Source organism: Odontesthes bonariensis, chromosome 17 (assembly GCF_027942865.1).
Source record: "Odontesthes bonariensis isolate fOdoBon6 chromosome 17, fOdoBon6.hap1, whole genome shotgun sequence".
In the NCBI taxonomy this organism is placed as follows: domain Eukaryota; kingdom Metazoa; phylum Chordata; class Actinopteri; order Atheriniformes; family Atherinopsidae; genus Odontesthes; species Odontesthes bonariensis.
In genome coordinates, this window is record NC_134522.1 from 14,412,904 (window position 1) to 14,431,767 (window position 18,864).

Consider the following 18,864-nt stretch of genomic DNA (forward strand, 5'->3'; position numbering starts at 1 on the left):
TTTGAGTTGTTGAAGCTATCCCTTGCCACTATTGTCTTGAGACAATGTTGACTCACATAACTGCAGTAGGACATCTCATTGCTGCCATATGATCGTTATTTTTGGAAGAAAACTGACTAATCAATAAACGAGGAGCGCTTGAGAGGTCTGCAATAGAAGGCGGCTCTTGTGTAGTGGAAATTTAAACGCTCAAACTTGTTGTGGAAATAGTTATCAAATGACACATTCTTAAACACTACCTGCTGTATAAAATCAAAGTTTTCATGGAAAAAGAAATGAAGTTAACGGAATCGTGATTCAGATGCATGTTTATGCAACCAAGCACTCTTTGTTAAACACAATCAACCTTTTTCCATACGACTTGAATCCATTCATGGTCTAGCTACAGTGTTTGCAGTCCGACGCCAACCCCGCCCACTTCATTCACAAATCCAGCCACAGGAAACAGGTCACTCCACACACACACACACACACACACACACACACACACACACACACACACACACACACTTTCTGCTGGCCTCCCGTGCCAGCTGAATCACAGGAAAAAGCCCAATGGTTTGGGGTCACAATGAGCTCCAGATGTTGTTGGGGACATTATATTGTCCAGTGAAAGTTATGCGCAGTGGCCTTGCATCACACTCTGGAAGTCTCCAAACAGCTAAAACACGTGGTCAGCCAGACACGGGGGCAGTTTATCCAACAGTTGGCCTGACATCATCTCCAGAGAGGAGCAAAATTAAATATGTGCCACGGGAGCCAGCATCTTCATGTAGAAATAATTTGCGCTACAAGCCCTGTAATATGTTACCCGTGCAGACATTTACATTAAATCCAGTTCTGTAAATGTTAATAAGACAATCCGTACTAATGCTAATATGAAAGCTGCTGCGGCCTGAGCAGCCGCGGACGGAGGGATTCGTGCATGCATCGGCCCCTCCTGGAGGGGGTGCTGGGAGTTGACGGGGCCAGTTGTCAGGAGACCACCCCAAACAGGGCCCAAACAGCCAGCTGGAGGGATTGAGGAGGCGCCATGTTCCACTCACTGACCAGATTCTTCAGATAGCTCTTGGGAGGACAGGCTGTCCGCTGGCAGATGGGACGAGGGATATCTCTGCAGCCGCAGTGGAACCCCTCCCCTCCTCCTTACATTAGCCTAAAGAACTCCTCATTCTTTCACTTCCAGTCTCACTCCTCCCTGCCGCTTCATCTTTTTTTTTCTACTTGACATCTTTGTAAGCCTCCAAGACATGATTCAAAAGTTTTTGACTTCACGTTGGACCTTGAACTTGAACAGCTGCCAGGATCAGTTGACCCCTCCACCCTGACCGGTCCTATAACTGACTGCAATTGCTTCTTGAACTTTTTCACTCTGTGATCCAGAAAAAATAACAAACTGACATGACGGATTCTGTGCGTCGAGCTGTGCTTGGAGCCCTTCACCCCTCATTTACAGAATTTCAAACAAATAAACTTTCCTCTGATCTTTTCAAGCAACATAATGGCACCCACAGCAGCTTAACATTATGCAACTAAGTTAATAAGCTGATTCTACATTGATGGAAAGTGTTGCTCATGATAATTGCAGACTATTTGGCTGTATGAGGCCGACTTCAATCCTGGGAGTATTTTGACTATGAGGCCCCCTAATCTGAATGAAATGGACCACTGTTGGAACAATTACCTATAAAAACAAACGGTGTGGCGAAAGCCTGCCAGCGCCTAATGGGATGACAGACAAGAGAGCAGAAATAGAGGAGCGAGTGTTCTTTGTGAGATGCAGAATGATCGCTGAGCGCCTACAGTTGGATTGATCAGGATTAAGGGTCAGCCCAGAAAGCCTCTATGCAACTCCATAAAGGGCGAAAAACACTCCTGATAAAAATCTCTTCTTGGAAATGTTTCCAAGAAAGACTTACGATTAAAAAGGTCCAGTGGTATTTTGTCTTCACAAAAATCCAAGAGTGGGAGTGGAACAACGCACGCATTTCAGGTTAAACTAATCACCTGGCAGACTTCGCCATCTTCATCAGAGCAGTTTAAACTGTTTTTGTTGAACTCTCCCCTCTCGCTCAGTCACACTCCAGCAGAACTCAAACTGCACAAATGATCTGTCACATAAACACACTGCAGGGGCTGTTATCTATCACAGAGATTAATTGGCTAATTGTGTGTCGCTCGTGTGCGCACACCAAAATGATCAGCTCCGATTCTATTGTAGAGATAAATATTCATTAGGAAAAAAACGTTGTCTCATACGTTTGAGAGGTTTTTGTTTCGAGCTCTATCCCAGCTTGCAAACATGGGTAATTATACTTTGTCAAGTTGTTGTATTGAGAGTAATATTATCACTGGGTTACCCAACTTACTGTACGTAGCTTTAGTTGTGCCGGGAAAGGGAAAAACTGAAGCCCAACTTCAAACTTTAGTGGTGCCATTTTTTGACTTTAACAAACACTTACAAGTTGATTTATCACCAGCACTTTTACTGACATTTTAAACATCTGCAGTGCTTAAATTTAATCTGATTCTCAACTTCTTTTGCCACTTTGATTCCAACATATCCGCAGTTTCTTTCAGTGCTAAGACTTCAAATGGAAATTTTCAGCACTTGCTTTTTACTAAGTAAACATCCTTACCTATTACACACTTTGTATTTTGGCTGCATTTATATTTCCTGTGATTACTTAATGCAGAAATGCACTCATCAATGGTGGAAAATGGTAGCAAAGAGGTTTAGATTTGCCCCCGGAACAGCTTGGCCAAACATAATCTCGGCTAGGCTCCATAATGGCAGCACCAACAGCAGTGTGCAAAAGTCCTGAGCCAACCCTAATTTTCATATCTTTGCTTCCCAGGAGCCAGACCTTCTCATAATGTTTTAAAGTAGTCTTGAGCAATTGTTCTCCAGGCTTTTTGACGGTCTTTAAGTTTTTCTTTGGACATTGGCTGCTTTTTTCTCTCATTTTCAGTCCAGTCCTTGTACCTGACCATTTTCAGGAATGTGGGTTTTTTGTTTATTTACTTACTTTTTTTTGTATGCGTGTCTTAATTCACTTAAAGGGGAACTCCGGGGCATTTGAAGCGTGTTTCCATTGCTAGGGGTTGTCAAATAGTGATAGTAGGACACAGAGAGGTGCGTATCTGCACTCCCTGTGTGGAGATCGCTCTGTCCGCACAGCATGTCATGCGAGGCTAATACGTGGTGGCTAGGGGCAAGCGCTAACCCTTCCACGTAAAACAACAACTTGCACACTGCAGAAACGTCACACCACTTTATAACCCATCCGACAATAAAGTCACAAGCCTTACCATCAAAACCATATGCATGGTTCTCACATTACTGGCATGGGGACGTTACAAAACAACTTTATAAACAGCATGTAACTCACCGGCTGGTTGTAGGCTCGCGCATGTGAAAGCCCAAAAGAGTCGATGGAGAATAATCCCATATACAAAACAATTATATTCTCTAGAAAAACTGTGTTCAAGTATTTAAAACATTACAAGAATATTACTGGGCATGTATTGTTGTAATGTTTTAAATACTTGAACGCAGTTTTTCTAGAGAATATAATTGTTTTGTATATGGGATTATTCTCCATCGACTCTTTTGGGCTTTCACATGCGCGAGCCTACAACCAGCCGGTGAGTTACATGCTGTTTATAAAGTTGTTTTGTAACGTCCCCATGCCAGTAATGTGAGAACCATGCATATGGTTTTGATGGTAAGGCTTGTGACTTTATTGTCGGATGGGTTATAAAGTGGTGTGACGTTTCTGCAGTGTGCAAGTTGTTGTTTTACGTGGAAGGGTTAGCGCTTGCCCCTTAGCCACCACGTATTAGCCTCGCATGACATGCTGTGCGGACAGAGCGATCTCCACACAGGGAGCGCAGATACGCACCTCTCTGTGTCCTACTATCACTATTTGACAACCCCTAGCAATGGAAACACGCTTCAAATGCCCCGGAGTTCCCCTTTAACACTGACCAATGGATCATTCAAACTTAAAAAAAAAGGCACCTAAATCTAATCTAATGCCCAACAGACAACTTCACAAGAAGTCCATTTCAAACTGCATCTTTAGGCACTTGGTTATTAGCAGGAAGTAGCTAAGACACAGAATTTGTTCTCATTTCTTTAGTTGCAACCATGACAAAAAAAATACCAACGATAACACAGTTTGACAGACAGGAAATAGTATTTTTGTACAAACAATGTTATTTTTTAAAGAGCAATTCAGAACTTGGCATATCTCAGCACGATGTGCAATGTGTCCAGAAAAAACTGAAGAGACTGGAAGATTTGAAGAGGCTAAGGAAGGGAAACGGGGAGAAAAGGCTGAGCTGTGCCAAATGACACACGAACTGGACTAAAAATCAGTGGCAGCAGGTCTTATGGAGGGATGAATCCTCCCCAGAGCCCGGACATCAACATTATTGAAGCAGTGTGGGATCATCTGGACAGAGAACGCAAAAACAGGGAGCCAACATCCAAAGAAGAGCTTTGGGATGTCCTTCAAGAAGCCTGGAGAACTACTCCTGAAGACTACTTAAAGAAATGACAGAAAGCTTGTCTAAGAGGGTTCAGGCTGTGTTGGAGGATAAAAAGGTGCTCAAACCAAATATTGACTTTCAAGCTTATTAGAATCGTACAAACTCTGTTTTTGTCTTGACCCTTTTATGTCTTGTTCTACACTTTGGCAGAGCAAATTTTTCAGGGAACCTCTATCTTATCATTTGTGGAATTTAGCCAACCTAAACTCTCTAACATTTGGTTTAGGTATGTAATGCTAAAAGAAAGTATGTATTGTGCATCCATTTATTTTTATTTTTTTTAAATCATAAAGCGTCACCTCTACCATTTGTGAGAAAAGCATTGTTTATTATTGCCCCAATGAAAGAAAAATTGTTCCTATGCACTTTTCTCTGTGCAGACATTAAAGGTTTACATACTATAGTTTCATCAATGTTTGGACATTTCAATAAATTGCTGCACCAGTTCATGTTTTCCTGACAATAAATAAGGCATCTCTGAAGGCCTTCCTCCAGATGCAGATAAACGGATGCACTTGAGAAATAATTTGAAGTCATCAGGAGTCACATGACAAAACAACCAGAGTTTGAACGAAAACTCCAAGAAGTTTGACCTCAGGATAAACTGGATATTCCAGGCAACTACAAAGCCCTCATACAGCTTAATTTTAGTCTACCTTTACCTACCCGTCTGCCACATTACAGTCATTTGTGTGGGGTTTTGGCAGGAGCCATTTCTGTGTGATGACCGTCTTACTCAAAACAAAAAGTACTCTAAAGAGCTACTCTTTCTGAGCCATGAGCTTGTTTGGGATTTTGCCCAGGTATAATGCAACAAAAGAGCAGTCATACTCCACTCCAAAAACAGCATCTCTTAAACAGTTTCTTGAAAGCATGGAAAAATCTAAGATGAAGCCCAGAAAATATGTTAATGGTCTCTACGCCACGCCGCCACCAGCTTTCACCAGCTTTCACCAGCTGTCACTGAAAACCTCTTGAATAAATTTAAATTCTGGAATCACAAAATGCTGAATCATTTTCTTCCAATAAAACTATTTAAATTGACATTAAGATCAAATTTATCAACACAAGTCTGTTTTTGGGATCATTTCTACTCCATTCACACCAGCTTCAGTGGAGCTGCCCACTTGGATGAATCGATACTTATTCTCTGCGGAGGAAAAAATCTAAGGAGACGTGTGCCCGCTCATCAGTAAAGCTGGCGGAAGACTCGCTTTCACTGCCAATACCAATACCCTGTCTTGCAGTTGTTATGAAAGCGATTCAGATCACACACGAAAATTCAATGATTTTATCTTTTACTTTGCTCCCGTTTTCCATCAAGTGTCATGAAATTTGGCTTAATAGGTCTTCTGTAACCATGTGGACAGACAGACAGACTTTGAATAACTCCACTATAAAAAGGTCCAAACCTTAGATTGGCCTTTAAGTGCAGTGTACACACACACACACACACAAAGAGCCTCGTCTGACTTTGATTTACAGGATACAGGCGGCTTTGTGCCAAGATATTCACCCCTTCATTTTAACACAATCAGCCGACACCCTCTCTTTGAACTCTAGAAACTATATATTGAGGGAGACCTTAAAATAATCTTCAGAGTCCCCCATTCAAACAAGGGCTATTTTTTGTGTTTTTCCCATCTTTGCCTGATTATGGCTCTTCCTCTGAAGACGAACGGCTGTCACAAGACCAAGCTGTAACTCCTCCTGCGAGATAGAGTGCAGACTTTGGCCCAAATTAGGCATCTTAGAGTAATTAGACTAAACACAGCCTTCACGCTCCACTCCGCTCATTCATCATGCTCTGCCCCAGTGCAGAGGAAATGCACTGTATGCACATTCACAAAAGAGTAACACACTTTGGTCATACTGAGCTTAATCCTACAGGCCCGATTCAAGAGCTGTGTGAGAGTCTGAGGACAAACCGGCACTTTTACACTAAATGTGTTTCTTATTGTGGAGCTGCAGACCTCCTGCTTCCACGGAGAGTAGCCTGAGGAAAAGGAAGAGATAGAGATCCAACTGAGTCACAGAGGATGAAGTACTATGAAACAATATCCCGGTCCGCTGTTGACTTTGGGCGGAGAAATGCGAGATCTGTAACACATACAAAAGATGAGTGGATCAGCCACTAAACCTCTAAAAATCTACTCGTTCTAGACCTTGACCTCTGTGAGTGATGCTGTCTTTTGAGAGAACCGCGGTGGGATTTTTGACTGCAGGGAAGTCTTCCATAGCTGGAGTCGAAATGCAACAGCGGAAGATGACGCGATCTGACCATACAAATCAGGGACTGAATCACTGCCATAGTTTCTGGTTTTAGTTAGCACACAGGTGACTTCATGTTTTATAGATGCAGAATCCAGCTTACATTTTTAACAAGAATGACACATTTTCCAAGAATCACTGAGGTCATCTCCGGGACCTGTAGAGGAGCAGGTTACACAAACTGAACTCTGTCTGCGCTCACCAATGACGATGAGAGTGTAGTTGATGTTAACGCTTCCAAAGCCGTTGATTGCTTTGCAGATGTAGGTCCCCGTGTCATCTACCTCCACTTCTTTGATTTTCAAGCCCATGCGGAGGATGCGGAAGCGTATCCAGCCGCTGTGGATGTTGCGCCCGTCTTTGGTCCACATGATGAGGGGTGGGGGGTCTCCTTCAACGGGGCACAGCAGCTTGATGTCACTGCCTATCCGGGCCATCTGCCTGTGGGAAACTTTCTCAGACACTCGTGGAGGTCCTGAAAACACAATAATTAGAGGCTTTATATTTTCTGAACCCAGTTTTTGTAAGTACATCATTAGGATAGATGCGGATGACTGTGGCCAACCAAACTATTTTGATGATACTGCAAATCTTTTAGCATTTTGCTGGTTTAAAACATTAAAGATCTGATCTGTCATGAAGAAACCGACAATGATACATCATCCAGTGAAACAAAGCCTTCTGAATCGATAAACCTTTCGAACAATCTAATGTCTCCTTGGATCACTCTATGTATAACTCTTCCAAAGTTTGGCCAATGAGTGGTTTTCCTGATATCTGAAGTAAAAAAAATATTTGGAAAAGTTAAACAATTGGAAGAAATTGTAAAAAATTTTTTTAACAATTTAAAAAAAACAAAAACAAATTAAGTGTCAACTTCTCTACTGTATTGAAAATGTTAAAAAAAAAAAATCTATATATGAAAGAAGAATCTTTCGGGGAACAACGAGTCACCCAAACCACTTCCATTGGCCGTGGTATTGATTCTGCAACTCTACAGGAGGCGTGGAACACATTTTCCCAAAGGATTTTGACTCATTTGGGTTTTTCATGTTGGCGGGGTAGCACTCCAACGTGTTGGTCCAACATCTCCCAAAGGTATGGAAACTCACTTTGGCAATTAAAAATGACAAAAATAGTTTCAAACAACATGAGAGCAAATAAAAGTATGCAGTTCAGCCAACAGACGTATCTCAGAACAGAAGATCTGTATCCTTTTTCATGATAGCTCCAACCCTGAAACAGTGGGCAGATTAAATGAGATGGAAGTCATTTGTCATCTTTTTTTGTTGATTATCCAGAAATCCTGAGGCCAGATTGTAATAATTGGGCGAGTCCTGTCGCTTACTGCATGCACAGTGAGGGTAAAGCGTTCTGGCTGTGGTTTTGCGTAGCGTGCAAGAGATCAAAGGGATGGGGGGGGGGTTTGCAGCGAGACGGACAGCGGCCTGTTCTCCCTGCTCTTAATTGGCTCAGGTCTGCTCCCTCAGATCCAGTGTAGTGAAGCGGGCCGAAACACCCTGTGATGGTGTTAGGAGGCCTGCGCCGCTGCTTGCGCAGCACCAAGCCTTCAACTAACCCCCTCCCGCCACCACTGAAAACTAAACAAAACCCTGAATTACTGAGCAAACTAGACACAGAAAAGAAACAGGAGCTTGAAGGAGTGAAAGAGGGGGGAGGAAATTCAACCAAACCATATAGCTGCATCAGCCCACAAAAGTACACAAAGCGCAGTCTGTGCCTCAGAACAAATGGCTGGCCTGGTAGCAGTAAAAACAATGGGGAGGGTAAGCACACACGGCCTCTCCCAACATATACACACACTCACATGCTCAAACTCACACACACAGTCACATTCCTTTGGTGCATTTCACACTTATGGTAAACAAGAAGTTCATTATACTGGTGGTGCTGAAGTGGAGGGAGCTGACACAGGTAACTCCATCTGGCTGTTTCATCCATCTCACTGATGTAGCTCAGCTGCAGGTAAAACATCTCCACTGCCATACCAGTGACTTCTGATGCTTAAAGAGCTAGTCTCACTCACATTTCCGAAAAATCTCCGTGCTGGATATGCTGTGCCATAAAAATCAGATGGAAAAAATGATTTATGTCAGCATAAAACCAAAGAAACCCTAATTCCTTCTTGTAACTATGTCTTATTCAGTCATGCATGAACATACACACACACACACACACACACACACACAAACAGGGTTTTCCTTCCTCTCTGGGGATGGCCTTTCCTGGTCCACAGCGTGCACAGGAAATTGGAAGTGTCATTGTCTATGTCTGTGGAGAAAACATAACCACAGTTTTTCTGGCTGTTGCAAGTTGGCCCATATCTCACTCCACTACTACCAGGGTACCATAACAGAGGCGCTCAGTGTCCTCTGCAGGCTCTGATTTAGGACCACGAACAGGTCACAGCACTGACTCGGTGCTGTGGGACCTCATATGGACTGGTTTCACCCTCTGAACTGCCTTGTGAAAACATAAATACAGTTCTTGAACAAATAGGCTTTCAGTTATCTCCTCTGACTTATGGTTCTGCAAACCACTCAGCCGTGTGTTTCCTCCGGTTTAATGGAGAGGGCTGATTTACAAAAACAAGGCCTGATTCATGTCAAAGGTTTAGCTAAAGGACACTGTCAAAACACGTTGAACCTGCACAGGCATTTCTTCTGTCAAAGCTGGAAACGTTTCCAGAGAGATCAAATATACTGAAGAAAATAAAAAAAAGGAGGCAAGGGAACATCTGAATGCTTTTTTTTCCCTCCTATTTACGAAAACATATAGGAGTACACTGTACAGATTTCTGTAATGTTGTTTGTGGAGCACTTAACACTTAGTGCAAACCTGCACCAACCTCCCAGAGGAGGTTTAGTTTGACATCACAATACTCCTCTTGTGTGCACACAAAGTACACTGAAAATAGTTTTGATCTATAGTTAAACTAAAATACATTTCACATGAATCTCATTCAGTTTCTTGGTTTGGCGATGCTAGTGTACTTTTGGGCGATTTAATCAGCTTCAAAATGACACTGTAAAAACTGGCCTTTTGGATAAATTTAATTAATTTGCTTGTTGCCAACTGAAGCAATTCATCCAAGTTTGTTCTTTCTTGCCAAAACAACCGAGGGGGTTAGTTTAAGTTCACAGAAAAACTGGAACCAGGGTGAAATGGCAAGCTAGCTCTGGTATAATAACAAACCCTCTACGCCACATAACCTCTTATAAAACCAGGGCATATCGTTAAGAAACTAAATATTAAGTATCTGTTACAAAATTCAGAGTACTGGTATGTGGATTTTGATTCATTTAAACAATACAACTGATATCTGTGTGGAAAACGTTGTAAAAAGGAATTAGAAAGACTTGCAGTTTTGCAAGAAGTATTATGGTTGTTTGTTTGTTTGAAATACATGAACCCAGATCATTTCCCCATTTCCAGACTGTGGACAAGCTACGCTATGCAGCTCCACACTGTGGAGATATATTGGTGGTATCAATCGCCTCATTGTGACTTGAAGGGAAAAAACAAATAAATCAACTGCTGCGCCTCCATAATTGTGATAAACGTCTATGAGATCTTGAACTTGGCCCAGTTCTGATGATTCAAGTGGCTCCTGAGCCTTTTTGGCTTAATATACTAAAATGCTTTGGCTGCCGCTTCAAGCAAAAGGAATGTGCTACAAATGATTTCCTCCCTCCATCTCCGCTCCTAAAAAGCTTTTGAAGTCCCTTTGAAAAAACAAGGCACGAAGAAGAGCAGAAATCAAGGACAAATCGTCTGAATAACTTAATAAGTATTTGTGCTGTGTGCATGACCTCCATCCCTTCTTCAGCGGGGATGCTCCTTTCCTCCTCCACCTCCTGCCTCTCAAGGACAGGTTCTTTTAACCTTGGATTTGAAAGCTTTGAAAGCAGACAAGAGGGCCTTTGTAAAAGAATCCAGTGGTGAGACGAGAGAAATTGTTGCCTTATGCTTGACTACAAGACGCACAGCTCAAGATATCTTATGCGCAAGTTTTCATGACACCACACTGAAGGTAAATGTCCTGGAGCTCTGCTGTTTATCCTTATGAAGCTCTCCACTGGTTGTTGTGCTAAAAGAAATCTCACCCATTCATGACAAACTGGAGGTTTTGCTCAAGTTTTCAGAATTGTTAGCTGCTCTGCAAATGGAAAATGATACACATGACCATACGGGCTTTCCCGTGTTGCAGCACTGGTAAAGCGCTCCTTATTATAGCCGAACTCCATGTGTGAAAGGAATCTTTCATAGTGCAGGAAGAAGAGGAGGAGGACTGGCGACTCACAGAATTAGCTCTGTTTTTCTTTGGTCAATTTGGTGATGGATTATTTTAAGAGAAAGAGGCACATTCAAAAGGGGGCATTCTTGTGATTCAGACTATATATGGCCATTTTCATGAAACCTTGTGAGAGGGTTAATGAGCAGTTGATCCGTCATGCAGGCATCTGTGGGGGGGGGGGGGGGGGGGGGTGTTAGAAAATGTCAGGAGGCCAATCAAAGAGAAAGAAGACCACAGAGAAAATTTTTTTAAAGGAACTACAAAGGCTGCCAGATTTGAGCAATGTTCAGATGTTCTGGCACCTCTCACCTTGTTTATTTTCTCTTTTACAAAACACCTGTGGATTTGTAATCTTGTGTACATGCATTTCTCTGTCTACACAAAGGGATTTGGTCTTTCTAGTCCCTGCAAACATCTCAATAAAAGGCTGACTATGGGCTGCCGACAGCCGCTCAAACAGAGAACACCTGGAACTTAACCAACCACAATGAGAACAACTGGATAATGCACGCAACATGGTACGCCTGGTGCAGGATATAGTTATTCAAACATCTTCTTATTGTAGCCTAATCTCCAACTGCAAGGATTTCTGATGCATCAAAAAGCTTTTGCACAGTGCCAGATCACAGTGATTCATTACTAAGATAAACACTGATCTGAGCAAATGTGTCTTCTACATGCAGTATTTACATAAAGGGTAAGAGGCACAGAGACAGATAGAAGCTGGAGAATGCTTCCTCCTACTCAGCAGCGCTGTGTTAGCTCAGCAGACCGTACAAGAGCAGATGTACCTCTAACAAGAGAGAGGATGCAGTTTAATGGGGCCATTGCTTCAAGGGAAATATCCTATGATGCATTTCTTAAAATCTCAGGAGCACTAAAGAAGAATGGGGGAGAAAAAGTAAGTCGGGCTCAAGGAGCAAGAGAGAGAGGAGGGAAAAAAATGCAGCAAAAATACATGAAAGCTTGAAAACCAAACCCAGGTTGACAGTTCCAGTCGAGACAGGAGGGGTTGGGTGAAAGTGAAAGGTGAGGCAGACACAGCAGCTCGGGGAGTGTGTGAAAGGCCCGTTCAGGGGCTGCTGCTGCGCTTGGCTATACATTTCACAAGCAAAGATAAAAATCTGCATAAAGCAGTGAGAGCGAGGCGAAAAAGCCACTCTGGCAATTCAAGAAAGGAGGCGAGGTGAAGACGGGGAGGGGGAAGAGTGACAGGCTCAAAGGGGATGGGATACATGGAGTGGCAGGAGAGGCTGTTCTGACAGCAGTGGGGCAGCAGAAGATGAAGAATGCCGTCTTTTCTTACCCTTCCAGACATCTTGCCCTGCAAATTCACCCTGTGTGGTAATCAATACCTGTTATTTTCCCCTCTCGGCTTTCCAATCAATAGATAAGAGTGGGGTAAGACCAGTCAGGACAATGGCTCTTTCTTCGGCACCATCAGATGTGGGCTGAATAGCGCCTGCTTTGGTGGTGGGAATGGTACGGGAGAAGCTATTGGGTGACATGAGGGACTAGAGAAACAGCAGGAGAGGGTGGAATAAAAGAAAAGAAAAGGGAATAAGATGCTCCCCTCAAATCTATCTGATTAAAGAAGAATCACTGGAATAACTTCACTGCCTGTTTAAAGTGAAACTTGCGTCTGCTTCCTCCGCCAAGGACTCCTGCTGCCTTTTCATCAAAAGAACAGGAAAGAAAGGGAGAGAAATGACTCCACGTCATAAAGATCCTGGAAACGTCTCCATCACGCGGGCTACCCTTAACAGGCCCTACTGTGGAGTCTTTGAACTCTAAGCTGCTATATTTCATTAAACCTGACTGCCTTCTCCTGGCCCCTGCTGCCTCTGTTGGAGAGAGCCTGTGTGGGTGTGTGCTTTAGACTCTTTACTACTGTCCTGCATACATACTGTGAAAGTAGGATTTTTTTTTTTAACTAAAATAAATCTGTCATTATTTGTGTATTTGCCAGTAAACTGGATTGTTATTTCTCTGCACATTTCCACAACTTCTAACAAAAGAATACCTCTGCTAACATAATAAAAGATTTATACACTTTTATTAGATAGAATAGTGTGCCAGTTATTTCAAACCAAACTGATCACAAGACAAGATGTGTAAAGATGTGAAAGGCCTCTTTCACATCAGGTTAAGGAGTTTTTCATAAGGGCTCTGTACTTTTCCAGACTTGTGGAAGTATGGAAAAGTATTGGGTCCTCACGGAAAGTACTGAAGCTGAATTAATAGAAGCCTTTCAGGTCGTGTTTTTTGGGGGTTGCCCTTTTCTGGAATAACTTTGTGAATAAGAGCTGCGATGGAAGAGTTCATGGCCCGGTTTTCCAGTGTGTTAACTGCGTAATCAGGGCCATTTCTCTTAGAACAGTCAAGATGACTCACTATCTATTGTGTCTAAAAGATGGACATAGCCACTTTGACATCGCCCATTGGTTTGTGGAAGACTTTTAGAGACTTGAGTTTGCCTTTTAGCTGTTGCCATATACATGGTTTTCTGTGCACATAGGGGACAGAAAGCACTGCCCATCTCAGTTTATTTTGCAGTGAAACTTCTAAGCAGCGATGACAAGGTAGTAAACAGTACCAACTGCCAAAAAAAATGGAATAAAATTGTCAGATATTCCAAAGGGATCGCATCCCTTTACCATGAGCAGAGGAATATTCCAGTAAAAGGTTGGACTGAGTGCTAGCGCACTCCTTCAAGTGCTACAGGCAGTGAAGTCTCTACAGTGCCCACTTTGTGTCTCAAAATGCAAAAACTCTGACCCCGTGTCATAAAACTTTATCTCTTGTAACAACACAGAGAACATGATTAAATGAATCTAAGGATTTTTATGCATTCTCTGTAGAAGCACCGGGCTTCTCAATGCAATTACTCATTTGAAAATTTGTAAAAATTCATAAAAAGTTAATGTAATCGGTGCAGTCCAAGCTAACGCTGTAATCAGTGCCAGCCACTGTCCCAGGTTAGGCTACCCGTCACTCGTGTCTTGCACATTAGGCTTACAGCAGGCGGAATTTCTGTTAAATGTGGCAGGTTATAAAGTAGCTTAATAGTGAACAGATTCTCTCATCAAGCCTGATGACACTAACAGCTGCTCATAAAGAGAGCAGAAATAACCAGTGTTGGTCAAGTTACTTTTAAAAAGTAATTAGTTACAGTTACTAGTTACTGCTCCCAAAAAGTAATTGAGTTAGTAACTCAGTTACCACATTGTAAAATTAATTAGTTACTCAGCAAAGTAACTTTTGCGTTGTTTTTTATGTGCTATACCGCTGTTACGTTCTATAACATCTTTAATATCAAATATGTTTATATTAACTGATTGAAGAATAAAAACACTATATACAGTAATTTAGAACATTCGGTATTTATTTGAACTCAATAGATTGCAGCCTGCCATATGATGCATAGAAATAAAAACATAAATATTGAATATAAAATGGTGATGGTGGTCACCTGTTTCTGACCCGAAAAATCGAGTGTTGTTTGTTTTCGAGTGGCTCCGTCTCCTTCGCTGGGGCTCACGCTAGCTGCATTTGGGCTTGGGGTTGGGATAGCAGCTGCAGAAGCAACAAGTGCTTCATATTCGCATGGGTTGATGGAAGGTGCTTCATTAGATTTGAGTTACTTGAGGCAGACGTGGATAAAGTTTTTTTTCCCTGGGCATAGCGTGCATGTTACATACACATCCTTGCCTTTAATCTCCACGAGTGAGAAGTAGTGCCGGTACTTCCAGTTAGAGAACGCTACCTTTGAACTTCCCTGGCTCGTTGCCATTGTCGCTGTCTTGTGTGTGTTTAGTCGCCAGTGTGTGCAGTGAGACCGCGTGAGCAGGGCATCCGCCCACACAGCCAATCATCATCGCATTTACGTAATGATGGTTATTAAGAAACCCATCTACTCCTAGAGTGTGAAGTGAAGTGGATCTGGCTGAGAAATGACACAACAGACCCCTACAATTTAAACAGAAGAGTTATATTAAAATTCATCCCTTGTCATCGTTCATCATGAATTAGGAAAACATTTTTGTACTGGGCTGTAAACTAATCTGTCCAAACATCTGTCTCTAATGACCAAGCGCACTCAAGTGTGTTGCTCCCTCTGCTTGGACTTAGTTAGAAAATTACCTAAATCTGTGGGAGCATGTCTTACTAAATGAATTTAAAGTAGCTTTAACTGACTTGGAGGCAGAGACAACTGGCTGTATTGGTTTTGACTGATCCATTTTGTTCCCATCTTAGCTGTGATGTGCATTGAAGACTAATTTTCATATTACTACAGGGGTCGTGAAGGGGTCAAGTAGATCTTTTAGAGGCCAGAAACGGCTTTTATTCTTTGTGTAGCAAGATAATTTGTGGTAGCGTCAGCTAGTCTAGTCATATTCATATCAAAAGCACTAATCTGGAGGAGGAGGGATCGTGCTGATCAATATCTATGATTTAGGAAACAGTAATCTCAAGAAAGTGCTGAGCTATTAGTACCTGGGTTAAAAGTTGCAGTGTGCAACTGATCCTCGCTGCGTTTCTCTGAGTTGACCATGATCTCACACATTTCCACAACAATGTCTACTGACAAACTTTGAATAATCTTTTTAAAGCTTTATCACACTATTAAATAGTTCTACATGATCTTTGTCTGTAATCCTGTTTGCAGCCCCTTTAGATGCTACTGCTGCCTGTCTTGGATGCTCTTGCAAAAGAGTTTCTCTGACTCTTCCAGGATAATTGAAGAGGAGTAAGGGAACCCAAAGTTTTCCTTGATTCAATCCCCCGTCCTGAGGATGCATGAGGCAGCAGTGCAGCGGAAAACTCCCTTTAGACAGGAAGAACCCTCCACCAGAACCAGGTTCAGGAAGGGCAGCCATCTGCCTTGGTCGGTTTGGGGTTGAGAGGATAAGAAAGAGTGGTCAACAAGCACCATATCTAAAGTACATTTATACACAACTGAAAGTAGTCCAGGACAAAGGCACAGTCCGGGCCCGTTTTAATTTCATTTCCAAACGCTACAGTGCCCTGTTGTTTTAGCCCTTTCCAAAGATCAAATACATGTGGTTTAGTTTCAATTTAAAAATGTACACTTAAAGCAGGGTTTGGTGCAAAATAACAGGTAGGGCTGACACATTGCTAGTCTAGGTCTTTTCATGGGATTTACTGGCATTTTGAAAGCTTCACTATCAGGCCAACTTTATCCTTTATTCCTGAATTTATCACTTTCTGGTAAGTGAGAAGTTCACTTTGAAAGAAAACCACGAAAGAGCCAAAATATGACAAAGATGTTTCACTTTGCTCAGTTCTTAAAAAAAATAATAATAATCACAGATGACAATAATAATAATAACACAATTTTAACAAGTAACTGTTTACTTGCTATAAAGACATCATCTAGCAAAAGAATATCAATCAATATACTGTTGAATTGACAATTTTGTTTTCTCTCAAATATTATAAGAAAATTAAACAGGTTTTTGTCCTTGTGCAAAGGTGACTCTATAATACACTTGCCCTGTCATAAGGAGCACCCAGTTAGTGGCACTCTAGCCGCTTTATCTCACTCCATTAAGCTGAGGCCTGGTGGACACACAGGGGCTGAGAGTGTGCTTAGGGCCACTTATCAGCAAAGAGGCAGCAGGAGGGACTCTGAAGAAAGAGAAAGGCCAAACAGAGTGAGACGGCAGCAGAGGGGAGAGGAATGAAACCAGGCCACAGAAAGAGAAGCAGGGCGAGGGTTAAGGAGAGGAGGGTTGACTTAGAGAGTGGCGGGGAGCAAAGGCTAAGATGGCAGAGAGGCCTCCTTTAACACACAGCTCATACAGAGAGTAGGGCTGCATCGAGGAGTGTGTGTGTGTGTGTGTGTGGTGGTGGTGGGGCGGGGGTTAGGTGGGCCCAGGCGGCAGAAACCAGGAATCTCAACAATCTCACACCCCACTCCCTGGCCTGGGCTCGGCTTCAGCCACATGACACACTCAAACAGACCTCCGCTGCTGTCTTTCCTTTACAAAGCAGGGCTCCAACGAGCACCTGTTTGTTACAGTCTGCCTAATATGTTTGGAAACTTACCGCCCTCTTGGTGATGAATAGGACCGCTGGTGTATTGTCTCTTGTTATGTTTCACACGCAAAAAGACATGAAAGTTTGGAGGAACGAAAGGCTCATTTATCTGCTTGTCATTATAGTCCTACTGCCACAGACAACAAAAGATTAAACCCCATGACTTTACACGCTCTCAAAGTGCTTTCCCACATCAAGAAGAGGCAATCCACCAGTCCCGAATATAGATTTACGTGGTCAGAAGATAACTTAAGTTGGTGTAAGAAGGAGGAAGCATGTTATTGTTCACATCCTGCTCAGCTGAAATGTATGATTCAAAACTGTATCAATCAAACAATAAGCATCCAAAAAAAAATTACGAATCACATACCCATTTTATTCTATCAAAAAGCACCGAGCCCCCATCCCCATGCATCTTACGATGGTCTGCTCTGGCTAAAATCCAAATAAACCCAATAACCACTGCACCAGAACATGCACACTGGAAAAACAATGCCTTGTTTCAGCATCTCCTTACAAAAAAAGACTCCTGTTTAGTTGCTTCGCAGCTTCTGTCAGTCAACATGGTGCATCCTGCCACTCCCTGCATGCCCCTCCTACTTCCTTCATCAACCTTGTTGCATTCCACAGTGAGAGAAAAGTGTCAGCAACCTGCATTTGGCTCGTTGTGTACAGTGACTGAGCGACAGCAGCTGTAAACAAGAGTGTTTTGAGCCAGACATGCTGTCACCGGCGTGTGTCTCCGTGTGTGATGTAGTCACATCTGTGCGATTATGATAATGATGACAGCTGAAGCTTGCACCGACTGAGGTGTCCCTCGTTACTTCATCTCCAGGAACTCTACGCCAGTGTACAGGTCATCTACATGGCACTAGGAAGCGTTTCACACCAGCGCCTTTGTCAACAAGGTCTTTTCAGGAGGGGACCAATGACAGACTGTGATGTCGCAGGAGTGTTTGGGCAGAATGGAGCAATTCAGACAGTGGCGGGAGGGTGGGAGAGGGTAGGCGAGGAGAGGGTGAGCAAAAGAGAAGGCGGGTGAGACGAGACAGAGGGGAGAGGCAAGGCGAGATGGGCAGAGGGGGTGGAGGAACTGGCAAAGCTCTCACTGACAGCAATGGGGCCTCTTGACAATCCAGGAATATTGTCTGAAATCAATCTGTCATCATGGAGCTGTTGAGCCTGTCATTATGATGTGGTACTCGCCCTTTCACAGAGACAATTTGTTCAGTGCTTTCCCAGTCCACCTTACTACTGGGCTATACAAAGGTCATGGCCCTCTATCCATCTCTGTCTGCCAGTCTGTCTGTCTCTCTCTTTGTTAAACAACTGTCCACACAGAGCTATACAGTCCTTTCATCAGGCGGCCAGCACAGAAACAGCCGGCTGATGGCCAGAGCTGAAGTCCTAATGGAAGGACTTCTGTTACAGAAAAGAGTCCCATACTTCCTACAATTCAATGACTGTACAGTAAAAACAGAGAGAAAAGCAAAACTATACATCTTTACTTAAAGTCCTGATAAAATCAGTTTCAATAGTAGAGTCTTTTTATTTTTGTAAATGGCCGAACATATTGACAAGTTTTTTAATCGTTATCACCCATGATTAAATACAAATGAAAACGGGAACAGAGCTGAAGGGAACTGGTGCTGCTC

General features: G+C 42.7%; 1 protein-coding gene across 1 annotated transcript in view; it reads right to left on the reverse strand.

The window, feature by feature from the left end:
* The window catches only part of LOC142366512 (fibroblast growth factor receptor-like 1), a 32,446-nt gene that overhangs the window by 5,154 nt on the left and 8,428 nt on the right, over positions 1–18,864 (reverse strand). Inside the window, exon 3 of the mRNA XM_075448417.1 lies at positions 7,031–7,303. Coding sequence (XP_075304532.1) covers positions 7,031–7,303 — 273 coding nt within the window. The remainder of the gene's footprint in view (positions 1–7,030; positions 7,304–18,864) is intronic.